Raw genomic sequence first — 16,899 nt, 5'->3', positions numbered from 1 at the left:
TCTAAATGTGTTTTATAATGAATATTCTTCACACAGTTGTTCTGAGTTAAATTATAATATATATATATATACATACAGCAGACTCGATAGTTAACAGTATTAAAAAAAATATTGAATATTAAGAAGCTGTTCAGAGAAGCATATCATTTATGGGGTTATTTGGGATTGATGTTACAGACATTCTATTCAACTATTCAAATTTAAGGACATACAATAGTGGTACTTGAAGTTCAGTAGTATGCACTGCCTCTAACTATTGACATAAAGCAAAAGATCTCTGTGTGTAAGTGGGTATGTTATTCGTATATCTGGAGTCGAAAACCGTTCATCCGATGTCGGCCTACTTCACACCTGGGTTTTGGCAGTGAATGACACTCGTAACAAGACATATAAAGAAAGATAATACTCGGACAACACTCTGCAATTGAAGAAATCTGAAACGCCTGTAAAAAGTGCACTGATCAGGAAGCTGGTAGTTCTGTGGTTATAGTATTGGGTAATTTGTGAACTCAAGTAAAACTCCAGATGGACTGCAAAGTAATTTTAATTGTGTTTCAAAAACAGGTCAGACTGTAATGCCCAATGTGTCATTATACAAATTATTAAAAAATATATTCGGCAGGGCAAACATAAATTTCACGGCACATTTTAAAACAAGTGTTTTACGTACAAAGTGGATCACATATGAAAATGTTAAACACACGTCCAGAAGGCCCAAAGAGATGATTAATTTGCTCTTAGACTGAAAGCGTAGCGGTCAGTAGAAACCTTTATTAATAATATTTTCAACTTTTATTGCTATTGTAACTAGAACAGTTCAGCAGCAGATTTTGACCAGGACCAGGCCAATTCTCTACAAAACCAGAGAGCCCCTACAGGACAGTGTTATGACTGACTGGGAGAAGGTAATGGCTGAATAACAGTCAAAGCAGGAGACTGCATAGTGTCTGCTCTATAGTATTTAAACATTTCCAGTAACTGTTAAAAGTAAGTAGAGCATTGTTAAGAGCATTGTCATTCAGGTTCTGTTTAGCATTTATTCCAATTTACAATTTAAATTCAGGCAATATATAAAAATCTAAACTACAAAAGGCCAAGACATTTACTCTCCAAAAACCTCTTAAAAAAACAGTACTGGTGTGTGCTTTTTGGTATAACAAATGTAGGTATTTTTTGCATTATAGCAAGAGCAAAAATAGACATTACGACTGTTTTACTGGATGCAGAAGGGTTCTGTCTGGCATTAATAAGCACTTAAAGTGCTGTATGAAGTATAAAGGTTTTTGGACACACCACCTGCAAATAAGACGCCACTGATTGTGCATAAAATTATTAAGAGATGATTCAATTTAATAGAAGCCCATCTTCCAGTATAATCAGGAGTCATATAAAAGCTGTATTAGATATAGTTCAGTATAATTAAAGTATATAAAAAAATCAAATATTTGCACTTAACAATTAAAGGCAGTTATTGGAATATAAATGCACACATGCAGACCTATTACAAATGTTTAAACCTCTCCTATAACATTCTCCTACATTTGTGATCTACCAAGAAACTGAGAAAGTGTAATATGGTGGATGGACGTGACCGAAAGACTGCAAGTTTTTCCTATGAGTCCTCTTCCTCCTCCTCCTCCTCGTCATAGTAGCGGTTCCTCTTGATTATATCCTCTGCACTCAGCTCCTCTGCATCACTTCCTTCCTTGTCCTCCTCCCAGAAGCCCACATCCTGGGAGGCGCGGTTCGGTTTTGGCTGTAAAGGTGGAGAAGTGGATGGTGAGATTTCCGGGGAGATGCTTCTAAGAGAGCCTTCTTCTGTCGCCATCTTGTCTGCTGCTGCCTTTCCTCTCTGTACTTGTTTGTCTCTCTCTTCCTGTTGCTCCGTCTCTGCGTCCTCCTCTAAGATGGCCCCGCTTCCATTTGCTGCGCCGTGGCTCTGAATTTGGGGCCTCGTCTTCTCTTTTCTCTCCTGCTGTTTCCTCTGCTGAGGCTCCGGCTTATTTTGCTCGGTTGGTTCTTCAGATGGATGTTGTTCCTCGAATGATGCTCTCCAATCCAGCAGGGATTTGAGAGGGCGGCGAGGTTCCCTGGGTGCCAGACTGGTTGCGGGGCTGGGCTTAGCTGCGATTGTAAAAGGCCGAATGCGCTCCTTTAGAGAAGAGCTCCTCCTCAAGCTCTTCAGTTCAGCTCGCTCTGAGCTCTGGAAGGATGATGATGATGATGGCGCCTCGTCCCCTGGTGGCCACTTGGCTCTCCAGGGTCGGCCTGAAGAAACTCCCTCCGTGACTGGACTAAGTGCTTCTGTCCCGGACTGGCCTTCACCAGCCGGGGAGGCCAGGCGATCCTCAGCCTGCGTTTCTCAGCCAGCTTCTCCGTAGACTCAAGCTTCTCACCAGACCGGGCACTAGTCTGCACACGGGTCTCCAGTAAGGCGGTCATGTCGGTTACCTTAACCTGTGGGGAGGTTTCAACAGTTGGGGTCTCCTGTTTGTCTGAGACACTCTCAGCTGGACGCGTCACCACTGCTGGTTCCTCTTGTTCTTTTGGCGTCACCTCTTCCTCACCTTGGTCTCCATCGGCACGAGGCTCCCAAAGCTCCTTGTGAGGCCGATGGCCAAAGCCCTCATCGTAGTTGCCTTTAGCTTTAAACAGCTGGTTGAAATGGGGCTTGCAGTAGACGGTGCCATGCAGAGAGGCATAGTTCCCAAGACTTGAAATAGAGAGTAGCAGATATATAATTCAGAAAATGTCTTTTTCTGTGGTTCTTTAAAAGAAACTGAAGATGCATTTCAAAGTCAAACTAAAAGTTATGATGAAAATTCAGGGAATTTGCAACAGTGGAAGACTAACCTGAGCTTTGTGCTGCAGTGATCACAGCGGAAGCAACATTTGTGGTAGACATGCTGAAGAACCATCAGTCTCTCCAGAGGGTACACCGTCTTCAGACAAGCGATGCACGTCTCCCTCACCGGTGGGGTGAACTTCTACACACACAACAATAGTAACATGTATCAACAAGGGCTGAATTTGGATTTTTCTCTTGATGATTCGTGCATGTCTCCACCTTGTTGGTGTGATGACAGACTCACCCTTGATGCTTTGGGTTGCTCGCTGCTCTCCCCTGAAACAGACGAAAACACTTCAGTCAAGCCATCTGAAAAGGTCCATCAAACCAAACTTCACCTAATTCTAGGTGCCAAAGTTATTTGGATATATTAACACTGAAGTCAATGCTCTATTTCACAATTGATATTACACGTAATACTGAATCAAGAACATAAACATGGGAACACGTCCTTGGAGAATCCTCTAAGACTCACCATTGCACTCAGTCGCAGGATTGTGGTTCTGATTTACTGGTGCAGATGTTTTAGGAGCAGGCACCTCTGGGGCCAAAGCCTGGAGGGAACACAAAGTGTAAGAAAAGAGGGAAACAAACGTCTAAATACTCGTGTAAACTGGCTATTACATAATGAGCTGTTGTGTATTTTATCGTATTTCTCACGTTTAGGTAGAAAGGAAGAAATTTAAAAAAAGAAGAAGACAACAAACAATAGAAAGACATGTAAATCACTAGTACACAATGTTGCCTCCATACTACCATATTTACACTTACCTTTTGGCTTGTTAACAAATCTGATCGGAGTTTAGTAATCTTAAAATCTTGTGCATGAGAACTGAATCATTGAGTTTGTCAATCTACCTATATGGGATTTTTTTGATCCCTTATCGATTTATTTACTTTTTCAAAACAACATTTCTTAATTCCTGCAACAAATTTAAATGTTTGAATATTTTCACAAAAGTTTAATATTTCATTCATATTTTAGAGAGATTTTGTTTTTGTAGTTAACTGTTTTGAATTCAGCTCCTATTGCGTGAACTCACAGAGCGGGAGGAGGGGCCTTGTTTAGAAACAGCAGCCTGGTATTTGGCCATCTTGTCCTTCATTGATGTGGAATCCAGAACTCTGTCATGCACAGTCAGCCCTAAAGTAGAAGAGATAATCACACTTAATGCTTTAACTGTATTCTATAGTAAACTCAGATGAAATCTATGGCTGAATTTCTTCAGTTTAAATCTGCTTTTTATGATCCAGTTGCAGCACATACTATTGTGTTCCCAGAAATAAAATTGATTGTAACACGGCTGTTTTGGGATTACAGGTTAGGCATTTTACTTATTCAAAGGGATGTGTGTGTTTGTCTTTACCACCATGTTGGTCCATGTCGTCTGATGAAGTACTGCGTAGTGTTGTTCTGGCACCCTGTAAGAGTAAGAAGATCAGAGGAATCAGAGATGAAGTTTACAAAACTAGTGCTGTAAACTTGTATGCACCAAGTACACTAATAATGTTTCCTATCCTAGCTGTAGTTTATTGGATTTTGGAAACAAACTATTACTCTCATATTACATAAAACACAGACTCTTTGCATTTGCGTTTTTATATCTTACTAAAACTTTGAAGATACATACTGCTGTGATGTGAAGGCAATAAGAGATTTATTTAATGGAATACAGTGAAAACACACCTACATAGAAAATTTTATTTTACTTATCAGTATTGTTTCTTTACATTATTTTTAATTGTCCAGTAATGTATAGAATATATGTTTACTTAAATAACATATTGTAAAAGTGATTCAGTTTGTGTGTGATTTAATCCTAAAGGATACTATTTTAGCCTCTGTTGATTAATGTTAAGAGCGATAGAGAGTCAGGAGTTCATTATCAATGAGACAAAGATATTCAGGTATTAAGGTTGAAGTGATAGTTTCACAGCCTGTATGTGAGGCACTGCCTGTCCTGTTTCCTACATAGCTATCACAAGTCATCAGGACAGGTGTAGGGAAATTTTGGGGTTAGGTCCTCAAGGACACCTCGGCACAGAGCTGTGTTGAAAAACAAGTCAGTAAAAGTATCCCACACAGAGCTGTGTTGAAAAACATTGGCAGAATCTTCATCTTAAAAAAAGATGGAAGAGATGAAGTGGTTGTGTGCTCATAAAAGTATTTTTAAAAAAAACAGATTTACAAACTAAATCGTTGTTTCAGGTATTGTCGAGAATTATTCTCGACAGATGTGAATCTTCAGGTACATTATGTCCTGACTTCATATTCTACCTCTGACACAGTGTCATAAGATGTCCTTTATAACAAAACACCAACTACAGGCTCCATCTCAGCAACAGACCAGAGTCACCTGTCATCACCATTGGCCAGTTTGACCACAGTTTCCAGCACAAAAAATGCCATGCATCTGCATAACCGGCCACTAAGATGCCTTTGACCTGCAGTCCAAAGAACGCAAAATTGTTCCGTTGCACTTTACTAGAAGAACGAGCTCTGTGCGTGTATGCCCACGTGTTACCAACACTAATATGTTAACCAGACAGTTTGGACCAATTTAAATAACTCATTGCTTCAGGCTGCTTCACTGGAACTGTGGAGTCCTATTGTTCCACCATATTCCTCAGTCACCTAAATACAAACACCAACTGAATTATACAACACTCAAAACATCAGTTAGATGAGGGCATGGGTGCATTAACCTACCGCACCTGTGATCACTGACTAAGGAGAAATTCAACCTTCCAGCCAGTATTGACAGAGTAAATGATACAGCACTCCTAGTCTACCCTGTAAATGTTCACCAGTAACTTTTACACTTCTTCTTTTATCTGGGCGAAGTAGCGGCGTTAGTCATACTGTTAAGCACATTTTTAAATCTGCAACTTCCAGAGCTGCAGACGCAATAGCAAGTGACAAGTTAAGTAAAATTAAACAGACAAAAGGGTTGTGTTCTTTTTCACTTGATTATTAGTAATAATTCATGAATTGGTGTGACGACTGTTGCAAATAAAGACTTGGAAATCAAAACCTAAGACTGGAGCCCAGGACTGTTAGATATTCAGAACACACAATGTGGCTAAAGGGAAGTGAGATAAAACCAGCTGCTCCTCAGAGCTGATCCTCTGAAGTAAGAAACAGCCCTGGGTCAGGAATGTTCCTGCATTCTTCTGTTATGGAAGGTGAAGAGTGGAGAGCTTGTTGTTTTGGTCTGAGAGGGAAAGAGACACCGAGAGAGAGTAAAAGGTGACAGAAATGGGTTGGGGGAGAGACAGGCCTAAATCCAGGTGGAACAAGACTACTTCAGAAAGTAGAGGGGACAGGGAGAACTATGAGGGATAAGACAATCTTAAACACATAACTTTGTTTAGCACTGAAAATGTATGCTCAAAATGTGTTAACTAATTACATAGTCCCAGATTCACAATAGAAATAACGCTACTAATTACTGTGTTCTGTTTCGTTTAGTATCAGTTACTTTTAATGTGATGTAGAGCGAGATAATTAGAGCATAACAAACCTTGTAAATTAGGATCAAAGTGGTTACGAGTTCCCTCGCAGTTGCTAATTAAAGCAGCTTCAGGTCACGCAACATAAAGTCAACCACATGTGAAAAACATTCTTCCTTTTCCTCTCAAGAAGTGTTCAAAAAATATGTTTTACAGGGCTGACCAGCATCAGTAATCCCAACCATCAACACTGTGGTTACAGTTAATGCACAGCTGTCGAAGCTGGCAAAAACAAGAGACTAAGAGCCTCATGCACCAAGCATTCATGCAAACAAATATGATCTCATTGAATTTTGGCAGTTTTGTGGGTACTTAAATCATGTAATTTTTAATGCACTGAGGTGATGTCCTATTGCCTGTTGAAGTGTTCATAACACTGTGTCTCAAATGTATCAAAAGAAGAGACTGCCAAAGCAGAAAATGATCATATCTGTCTGTAGCTACCTTTCCCATGGTATCCTCTCCCCTCTCAAACTTCATCTTCAGGTTGGTCAGTGGCACTCTGGGTTTTTCATAAGAGGCACACGGGCTGGTTGGAACTTGCTCATCAAGCTTTTCAGGTCCTGCATGGTGTGTCAGCTCATCCCTGTCCATCCCTCTCTGCTCTTCACCTTTGGATTCTTGTGGAGCTGCTGCGGGCTGCAGGACACGACTATCTTTGAGCGGACCTCCCTGATGGGTTGGCAGGCCGGGGCTCTTTACTGGAGGACAGGGCTCAGTGATAGAAGGCGGCCTGGCCAGAGCAGGTGGCCTGGAGCGAGTTCTGGACTGGATAGGAGGTGGGACAGAAGAAGGCTTCTCCTGTGCCTGCTCCCAGCGCTTCTTCAGAGCACTGAGGTTGCCAGACCGCAGTGACGGGGATGCACTCTCAGAAGACTGTGAGCGAGACGAGAAGAGATCACAAATTAAAATTGAAAATGATTTCACAAACACTGCCAATAAAAAGCAACAGTATACAGACAGTTCTTCTTCTTGGCATTCCGTTTACAGGCTGAATTATAACAGTATTTCCTTTTGGCAACAAACACGGCACAGCTCAAAGCCCTATTCAGCATGATGGAATAAAGGAAATGCCAGAATCTGAGCTCAGCTTCACTGACAGATTAGGTGAACAGCTGTTTAAAGTTGGACCAGGAAGTTGATGTTTTCTGCTGAAGGCAACAATTAGCTCAAGATGGAGATGGCTAAACTGACCATGCAGACAGATTTTTTTTCTCTGCTGCATTCCTTTCCACATGACAACTTCACCTTTCCCAAAAGACACTGAGGAGGGCTCTGTTCACCACTCAGCCATTCATGACAATAAAACATGCTGAGCAGCAAACAGAACAACAGGGGGCACACAACTGCCGTATGACCTCTGGGAACTTCCTTAAATATAAAAGAGGAATTACACATGAAGAAAGAGGATGTGGACACGTGAATAAATCACTATCATAAAAGTTAACTAATCCGTAAATAAATATTAGAAACATTGTGAGCTTTTGTAGGCAAGCCTCCATGCTGAGGTTGGGTCGGTGGGAAAAATGTAAACACTATTATATTTTAAAAAACACAATTCCTCAAGAAAACAACGACTAAAAATTCTTGTTTGACTCAGTTAAAAGATTATTTGAGATGAAAAACAAACAAAAACACTCAATTAGTCCCCAAAAGACTTTACTACATAGCATATGAGTACATGAAACTAAATCTGGTGCATCTACAAGTAAGTTATATGAACATGCACACACACAGACAAACAGATAAGAAAGAAAGAATAAAGAAATAAGAACACAAGAATAAAGTAGTGAACAAAAGGGACAAAACCCCCAGAGTGCGCAAAAAACTAACGCACAATTACTGTCTTTGTGAGGCAAGTCCAGGGTGAGCAGAGGGAACTGGACAGTGACAAGACTGTTGTTTTAAGCAAAAAGGCAAAAAGAGAAACCTCTGTGAATGAGTTGGAGTACCCAAACGAGGTGTTACCACAAATTGACAGCAAGGAAAGTGGGAGTCCTTTGGTTGGTTCTTCTTTAACAAGTCAGTTTGCTGAAAGACAGAGCTCTCCCAGATGTTTGCAGCTAGACAAATTCTGCTCGTAAGAGCTAGTCCAGCCCCTTTAACACCGGGGACGAGTATGCAATAGAGAGCCAGAATAACCAGGAAACCAGAGCAGGAAATGATACATTCAGGGAAAAGTTAACTCTTTGTTCACTGTTTCGGCTTGACATTTTCCACTCACAAAGTATATCTGAAGATAAAGGCACTTCAATTACACAAAATATGCTATATAAACCAAAATAAAGAGAAAAATACGAGGGCAATAAAAGAACAAAAGCCATTCAAAAAATCATCACTTTAAAGCTAAATTGAGCCGTTACAGAGTTTTATACAGAATTGTACCACTACTCAGAGCTTAGATACTGGGAGGTTGTGAAAAACAAGCTCCCATGACAGATGCTAACTGAAGTCCAGATCAGGGCAGCGTCAGAAGAGACACATGACACTATTAAAAGCAAAACGGTTGGAATTTCTCTTGGGGGGGCCTTACATTTCTCAGCTTTGAAAGTATTCACCCCAAAAAATATTTTAACTATACAGACTCAAATTTGGAATCTCTTTGTTAAACACAATTCAATTAAATTCCATTGTTAAAATTCATCAAGGCATCCTGTTCCAGCTGAAGATTAATCTGTTAAAGCCAACGTTTATGTCTAAAAAGGAGATCAAACGTGTGAGTGCTCCCCTACAATTCACTCATAGATAAAGATGCCTTGATTTTTCCAACATATGTCTTACTGAGGACAGCCAAACTAACAAGATCCTTGAAAGACAGAGCACTGTAACACACCATTGTGGTTTTTACATCTGGTTTATGGCGTTAGATGAACTAGTGTGTTCTGACTCACACTTTGAACAAAATGATTCATTATTAGTATAAGTGTATCCATGAAATTTATCTAAAGAACGAATGGTTTCATTGTCGATTTTGAAAAGTCCCCCCTTCCCCCAACTCCCCCTTAAACACCCCAAAACACACACACACACACACACACACACACACACAACAGACAGACAGACAGATGGTCTTTCGCGCTGCTCATTCAAACTTGTGTTATCCTTGCATATTTTAACTGGACTCCCGTACGCCTGTACCAGTGACATTTAAATGCTGCATGTAGTTACGCAGGAAAGTTTTTTCGACAGATAGTACATTCATACCAAGTTTCTAATTGAGTAAAAAAGAACAAACAAAGCCTTCTTGTCATTTTCATTACTAGCCAGATAATTAAACAAAGAATACAGACCCTAACAAACTTTTAAAGCAGCGGACTCACACAACCAATGGCCAAATTTCATAAAGTATACATTCACAGCAATATTACCTTATATTTCCCCATGATATGAGCTGATCAGTTAATCATTTAATCTTAGTCCTGCTTTGTTTATGCGTCTTTCACACTGACAAAGCAGCTAACCTACAGTTGGAGCTACAAAGAGCATTTCAAGGGGATTAAACTGAAGTAGGATTATGGGTTTGATAGCCTGCCCATCTCAACAAGTGGCCTATGAGAGGCTAGCCAAGACAGGACATTTACCCAGACAGTGTGTTGGCATGGTGAGTGTGTGTGTGTGTGTGTGTGTGTGTGTGTGTGTGTGTGTGTGTGTGTGTGTGTGTGTGTGTGTGTGTGTGTGTGTGTGTGTGTGTGTGTGTGTGTGTGTGTGTGTGTGTGTGCAATAATTAGTTCAGCTTCACCAGCTACTGAGCAAATGAAGCAAGACATGCAGCATAAACACACTTCATTTAATCATGTAGTTTGCTAGGGGAGGCGTAACGAAATGCTTTAAACAAAATGTATCATAGATTTTAAAAACTAGTTCACCAACCCCAAGACATGTCTCTAAACTGAAATAAAATGTCTCCAGCATTCTTTACAGTTATACTTACTCCTTTTTTCTTCTCGGCACTGGACACCTCAGCAGCTCTCTGGTACCTGAGAGACACAACACTGACCTCTGGTGACTCAAAACAAAAACATCAAACAAGAATCGTGGCATTTTTTCTTTCAAAGCACCTTGCAAGGCATTTAAGAACTGAAGATTTTCATAATTTTTATATTTTAGTATTTTAGATTTAATTTAGCTCACAGCTTGTTTGGATACAGTTTGGGACATATATGCTCTATGTATTTTAAACAAGCACAGTGTGAAACAAAAATAATGACCAGCAAGACCAAACACAAGAAAGGAGAAAAAATGACTGAAAACCAGGTCTCACTCACTTGGAAAAGCGTTCAGCAATGGCATTGTTTTTCCCTCGGCCGCTGAGTGACAGCTCCTTCGCAGTGACACGCAGGGACTGTGCCGCCCAGGACCGTCGGTTGAATGGACCACTTTCCATCTCTGGCAGCTATCGAAATACCTGAAATACAAACACAACCACCATTAGGCCCATTTATTACTACACCTATTGTAGCTCTTTACCACCACATTTTTTCCCAAACCTTCACCTGAGATCACCTTCCTCTGCTGAGCCCCATCGTGGATTTGAATTTGTTTGCATCTTGTACCCAGAAAACAAAATCTTCCTGTCCAAATCCTCTAGTCTGCATTTATTCACCAGTCTACTTTTCATCTGACTATAGAATCATCTGACATCTACAAGATTTGTGTTGAGGATTGAAACCAATATTCTGAAAGTACTGCATGGTTTTGTCATGCAGTACTTTCAGAATATTGGTTTCAATCATTCATCGCTTTGTCGTATACCGACTCTTCAGAGGGCTGACAGCAGGGTAGAGGACCTATCTGCTGTCTGAGATCACTGAATTGAACGTTTGTGACATGCACTCCATCAGTTTGCCTCCTGTCTCACCAAAACACCACGTGACATGCATACCAAAAAAGTGGTGGCCCATGTATATTATCAAACAGTTTTGCACGCAAACAAACCAGTCGACGTGTTCAAACCTGCACTCCGGCCCGTGCCGCATGATTGCAAGACGGAAACTAAAGTGTGAGAACGTTATCATTATGAGTGGATAACTCGCCACAGGCAACGTTCATGAAAGACCAGAGAAAAGCACAACTGTACTGCATGACACACAGAGCCTTTCTTTAACTTTGCTCCAACAAACCTACACTTAAATAAAGGCGACAGACCGAGGATGAGCCTCTGAGGCAGTTTCTGTGTCTGGAGTGACTGTCTGACCATGAATACCTCTTTTAGTGCTCAGACAGTATATTACAACCATGTGTTTAAATCACCACTGTGCGCAGCGGACTCAATAATCATTTCTCTCACTATCTGGACCTTTTCATACAGGTGCGCCTATTTCATCACCACTCAGATGGAAAGCGATACAGGTGACAAGTAGACTGAGGACTTTGGACTAAACTGAATTTCAAGATTTAAAAAAAAAAAAGTGAAATGATAAATCTGGCTGTACTACAGTACAATTGTAAATATCACATATCAATAATATGTAATTATATATAATTACATATTATTACTTTAATGTATTGGCAAGTGTTTGTTTTTCTAGATGGGCAGAAGCAAATATTAGTAAGACGCAACATAATGATATTAAGGATTGTCCATTCCTTAAGTACTTTTTATTAGGTTTCTTAGTTCTGAATATCTTGGGACTGTTTACTGTTGCTACAGTCTTTGAGGCCTGCCGGGCAATTTAGATCACCTTGTCTGTTGATTAGTGGTATGTTGTGCTGTGTATAGTTATTATTAGAGGGGTTCCTCGGTTTTAGGCATAAAATATTTTTACTTGGTTGTCATGCGGAAATTATTTTTTAACTTCTCCTTTCTTCCCTGTTAGTCCTTTTGCAGGATAACAAGCCAGCATGCACTTGATGGCAGGCAGATAGGGACACACCCTGAACAGGTCAGCAGTCCATCACATGGAAAACACAATGAGCGTGAGTTTAGAGTATTTTGCATATCGTCAAAATGTTAAAATAAGCTAGAGCAACTATAGAAAACATGGACTCCCCACACAAAATTATGTAGGTTGAGAATCAAAACTTGAGTTCATCTCACTAATTCATAAGTGCAAAAAAGAGAAGAGCAGAGCTGAACAGGGCTGTCTTCTGAAAACCAATACACAGCAGGAAATGCTTGTGATTATTTTAAACAAGGAGTAGGGTGGGGTCAGAGCACGCTTTTCCTGTATGTGGATTTAGAGGCACCGTTTGCAGTACTACTAATAATGAGAATTTTATCAATTTCTTATGACAGCAGGTCAATTTAATCTTTTATAAATTGCCACACTATGAGCTTCACATTGAACAAAGGATTATTTGCTTTAGCTCCACACCTACTGGCCTGATGGCATCATTTGGGGGAAACATTGATTAAAATGTTATGGATCAAGTTACAATGGTAACAGATGTAAACAAAGGTGGCCCTGTTTCAGCCAGGGGTGAGATACTCAGAAAGTGGTGCCTTACAACAATCAGAGGCAATCTGATATATGCGCTTTTGAGATTCTTAATCTAACCAACAGCATTTAACTTCATCTCCATCACTTGTTATCAGTGAAAGGTGGATACTGACCTTTAACCCTCGAGTTAAGCAAAGTTTTCCTTAACAAGTAACCAGAACACAGTCAGATACAGTATGACTCATGAGAAAGGAGGAGTCTGCATTGCTTAACGCATGACTGACCTAAGACGCAGCTCAAAAAACAAAAAGCACAAATCTTTTGTTTATATGGAAATCATCGAGCTTGAGCTGAAGAATCAATACTGAGGGATACAACAAACTGACTTGTGTTGAAGGTCGGCAGCGTTGCTCAGAGGCCAACATGTTCTTTGGAGAAGTTATTTATTAATTTCAGGTGTGTAACACTGTAGAGAATCCAAACTGTAGTTCTAGTATTAGTACAGTGTCATAGTAATACAGTAGTTCTAACATACACTCCCATTCATTATAGTTTTATAGTGTTACACATGTAGACTGAGGAATACAAAGTGAAAACAGAAGCCTACAATGTGGACTCAGCAGCTGGACTGGTTTGGCATGACTGTAATGTAATGTGTAATGTAATGTAATGTAATCTATGATCTCGATCGTAACTCTAAAAATGTATAGAAACAACAACAGGCTCGCTAAACACCGAGAACACAAACATCTGTTATATTTCTACAGCCCTGGCTCGAGTTTTCTGCTCTATTCTCTCTCCTGGCTGTGAGTCGTGTCTTACCTGTGCGAGCTTCCGTTGTCACTCCTCTGTGGAGCCTTGAGACACCTGACACTAGGGCCACCTGCGTCACCGCCCGGTGAGCTGAGTGAACAGAAAGGTGTGATGGGAGTGGAAGAGCTGGGTCATGTGATTTAATGCACCAATGAGGTCAGGTATTGCATTACCCCTACCTGGTACATTATGTCGCTTTGAGCACCCACCCACCCAGATTCCTGAGAACAGGCGATACTCTTTCATTTGTCAAGTGAAGACAAATCGCTGGTAAGAAAAAAGGAGGTTTTCTCCTAGTGAAACAAAGGAACACACATCTGTCCAATGAAACAATGTGAAGTTACATAGGTAAACATAGAGACAGGCTCGTTTTTGTGTCAAGTAACCCAATTTAAAGCATATAAAATAAAACGAGAGGTTTTCTTACTAGGTTTAATTCAAGATTATTTGAATTGTTTTAATAACAACAATACTACAACTAATAATAAACATAATCATCATAAACTTTATTTATATAAAACCTTTTATCAACAAGATGGAGCTCAAAGTGTTTTACAAACAAAAGCAGACACAATCGTTTCATTTAAAAAGAGACTTCTGGTTCAGACATGCTCCTAAAGCAAAAATGAAAATTTAGGGAAATGTGTTATTACTTTACAACATAATGCATGTTAGGTAGGTGCCTGCAGAACAATACAACATTTAAAACAATATGCTACCTTTGTGGGATCTTGAATTACTCACTGTAAATGGGAATACAAACAGGTCATCGCTGTGCATGGTACTATCGATGTTTGCATTACATTTGCCTTCTAAATGAAGCCAGCCGGGTGGTTGTGAGAAGGGAGCGGTGATGTAAGGTAGTTATGATGGGCCCCTGTGCACGCTATCAGATGAGCCTTTGTGCACACTAGTTAGGAACACAAACACACAAACAAAACCAACAATGACCTCCCTGGAAGGGAGGCCAAGAAGTTAAATCAGTGAAATAGTGTCTTCAGAATTAGTTTCACTGAATCTCCCAGTCAACCAAAGAAACACACATCTGTCAAGTTTTCTACATAACCTAATAAAACAATATGTTTAGTTACATATGTAAACATAGAAACATTTTTGTCAAGTAACCAAATTTAAAGCTGTTGATTATTTAAAAACAAAATGAAAAACAAATTTAATTTGACTCTAAAAATCATTGATGTCATATATTTTATGTTTTATAATATACTATTATATTTACAAACTGATGACAATATAAACTGTCCACATCACTAAGGCTTGGCATTAATGTGTTACCCTTTAATGGTATTTACACCACGTATGGAATAGATTGATGAATTGACTTTAATTGCCTTGCATATAAATAATATCCATTATTCGCATTATTGAATCATTACTTATTGGCCGGCGATCATTCACATTTTTATGTTTTCAATCACATTTCTTTTGTTTTTATTCAATCATTCATCATTTTTTCAGTTGCCTAGCAACAGTGTTCTTATCATTTAAACCAATGTATTGTCGCTTTGTTGAAATGCTTTTAGTATCATATAAAGGCTCATGAAAGATGTATGAGGCCAAGAACTTCATTTACTTCTTACCAGACAGACCCTTCTAAGTGTGTATTCCTTAGACAATAGTGAACAGGGTTTATTTTTGGGCATTGAGACACATTTCACATTACTTCATGCATACAACTGAAAGCATATATTGATTTATTTACCAGGGACAGTTCACATTCCCAAACATTTCAGTTTCCCCCCCTTGTTGTGCCAGAGTTAGCTAAATAGCTTATTTTCATCTGTAGTCACTACAGAACCTCATCAGTATAAACTGCGTCAGCAAACACTTATAGAGTACAAAACAATACAAAACAATACAAAACAATACACAAATACATTCCAAAAGTAGATATGTAAAGATACACAACAGATGTAAATGCAAGGCCAATAACAAGCATCATGCTTATTACTTAGTTTCAGGTAAACATGCAACCCAACCATTACGCACAAAAAAGAAAAAAGCAAAAGTGCAAATTAAACTCATTAAGAAATCCACACTGACGATGACGTCACCAGCGTTAAACGGCGGCTTGGGAGGAGCCACGTCACAGCACACCTTATGAGAATAAAAGGTTTTTTAATAACTATTATCTTAATGTGGAGCGAAGGACAATAAAAGCGGACGTTGGGTTGAACACTGTGTGTGCCCGTCCTCCCAGTGTCCCCGTCCTCCCAGTGTCCACTCCTCCCCAGTGTCCCCTCCCAGTGTCCACTCCTCCCAGTGTCCTCCCAGTGTCCCCGTCCTCCCAGTCCTCCCAGTGTCCTCCCAGTGTCCCCTCCTCCCAGTGTCCTCCCAGTGTCCCCGTCCTCCCAGTGTCCTCCCAGTCCTCCCAGTCCACCCAGTCCTCCCAGTGTCCCGTCCTCCCAGTCCTCCCAGTGTCCTCCCAGTGTCCCCGTCCTCCCAGTGTCCACTCCTCCCAGTGTCCCAGTGTCCCCCGTCCTCCCAGTGTCCACTCCTCCCAGTGTCCCCAGTCCTCCCAGTGTCCTCCCAGTGTCCCCGTCCTCCCAGTGTCCAGTCCTCCCAGTGTCCCAGTCCTCCCAGTGTCCTCCCAGTGTCCCCAGTCCTCCCAGTGTCCACTCCTCCCAGTGTCCTGTCCCAGTCCTCCCAGTGTCCCAGTCCTCCCAGTCCTCCCAGTGTCCCTCCTCCCAGTGTCCCAGTCCTCCCAGTGTCCCCGTCCTCCCAGTGTCCACTCCTCCCAGTGTCCCCCCAGTGTCCCTCCTCCCAGTGTCCCCGTCCTCCCAGTCCTCCCAGTGTCCTCCCAGTGTCCTCCCAGTGTCCCAGTCCTCCCAGTGTCCCCGTGTCCCAGTCCTCCCAGTGTCCCTCCTCCCAGTGTCCCTCCTCCCAGTGTCCCAGTCCTCCCAGTGTCCTCCCAGTGTCCTCCCAGTGTCCTCCCCTCCCAGTCCTCCCAGTGTCCACCCCAGTGTCCTCCCAGTGTCCTCCCAGTCCTCCCAGTGTCCACTCCTCCTCCCAGTGTCCACTCCTCCCAGTCCTCCCTCCCAGTGTCCTCCCAGTGTCCAGTGTCCACTCCTCCCAGTCCTCAGTGTCTCGTCCTCCCAGTCCTCCCAGTGTCCACTCCTCCCAGTCCTCCCAGTGTCCACTCCTCCCAGTCCTCCCAGTGTCCACTCCTCCCAGTCCTCCCAGTGTCCACTCCTTCCTTCTCATCTGCGTCTTTTCAGTCGTCTGAGTATCTGCTCCAGACTGAGACACAACAACATCTGTGCGTAAAGCCTCCACAGCCCCATGAACCCGGACTAACAGCCCATAAACACGGACTAACAGTGAGAT

The 16,899-nt window shown here is 41.3% G+C and overlaps 1 protein-coding gene across 1 annotated transcript; it reads right to left on the bottom strand.

The window, feature by feature from the left end:
* Positions 1-536: 536 nt before the first annotated feature.
* LOC129105605 (LIM domain and actin-binding protein 1-like) lies at positions 537-10,760 on the bottom strand. Its single transcript, XM_054616727.1, is given in 10 exon segments — positions 537-2,332; positions 2,335-2,713; positions 2,854-2,987; positions 3,093-3,124; positions 3,324-3,402; positions 3,892-3,992; positions 4,216-4,270; positions 6,806-7,237; positions 10,293-10,338; positions 10,627-10,760. Coding segments are annotated over 10 exon segments (2,097 nt in total). The 5' UTR covers positions 10,746-10,760; the 3' UTR covers positions 537-1,612.
* Positions 10,761-16,899: the final 6,139 nt, after the last annotated feature.

Source organism: Anoplopoma fimbria, chromosome 17 (genome assembly GCF_027596085.1).
Source record: "Anoplopoma fimbria isolate UVic2021 breed Golden Eagle Sablefish chromosome 17, Afim_UVic_2022, whole genome shotgun sequence".
NCBI classification, from domain to species: Eukaryota; Metazoa; Chordata; class Actinopteri; order Perciformes; family Anoplopomatidae; genus Anoplopoma; species Anoplopoma fimbria.
The sequence above is the reverse complement of the archived record's forward strand: the minus strand, read 5'-3'. Positions and strand labels throughout refer to the sequence as shown.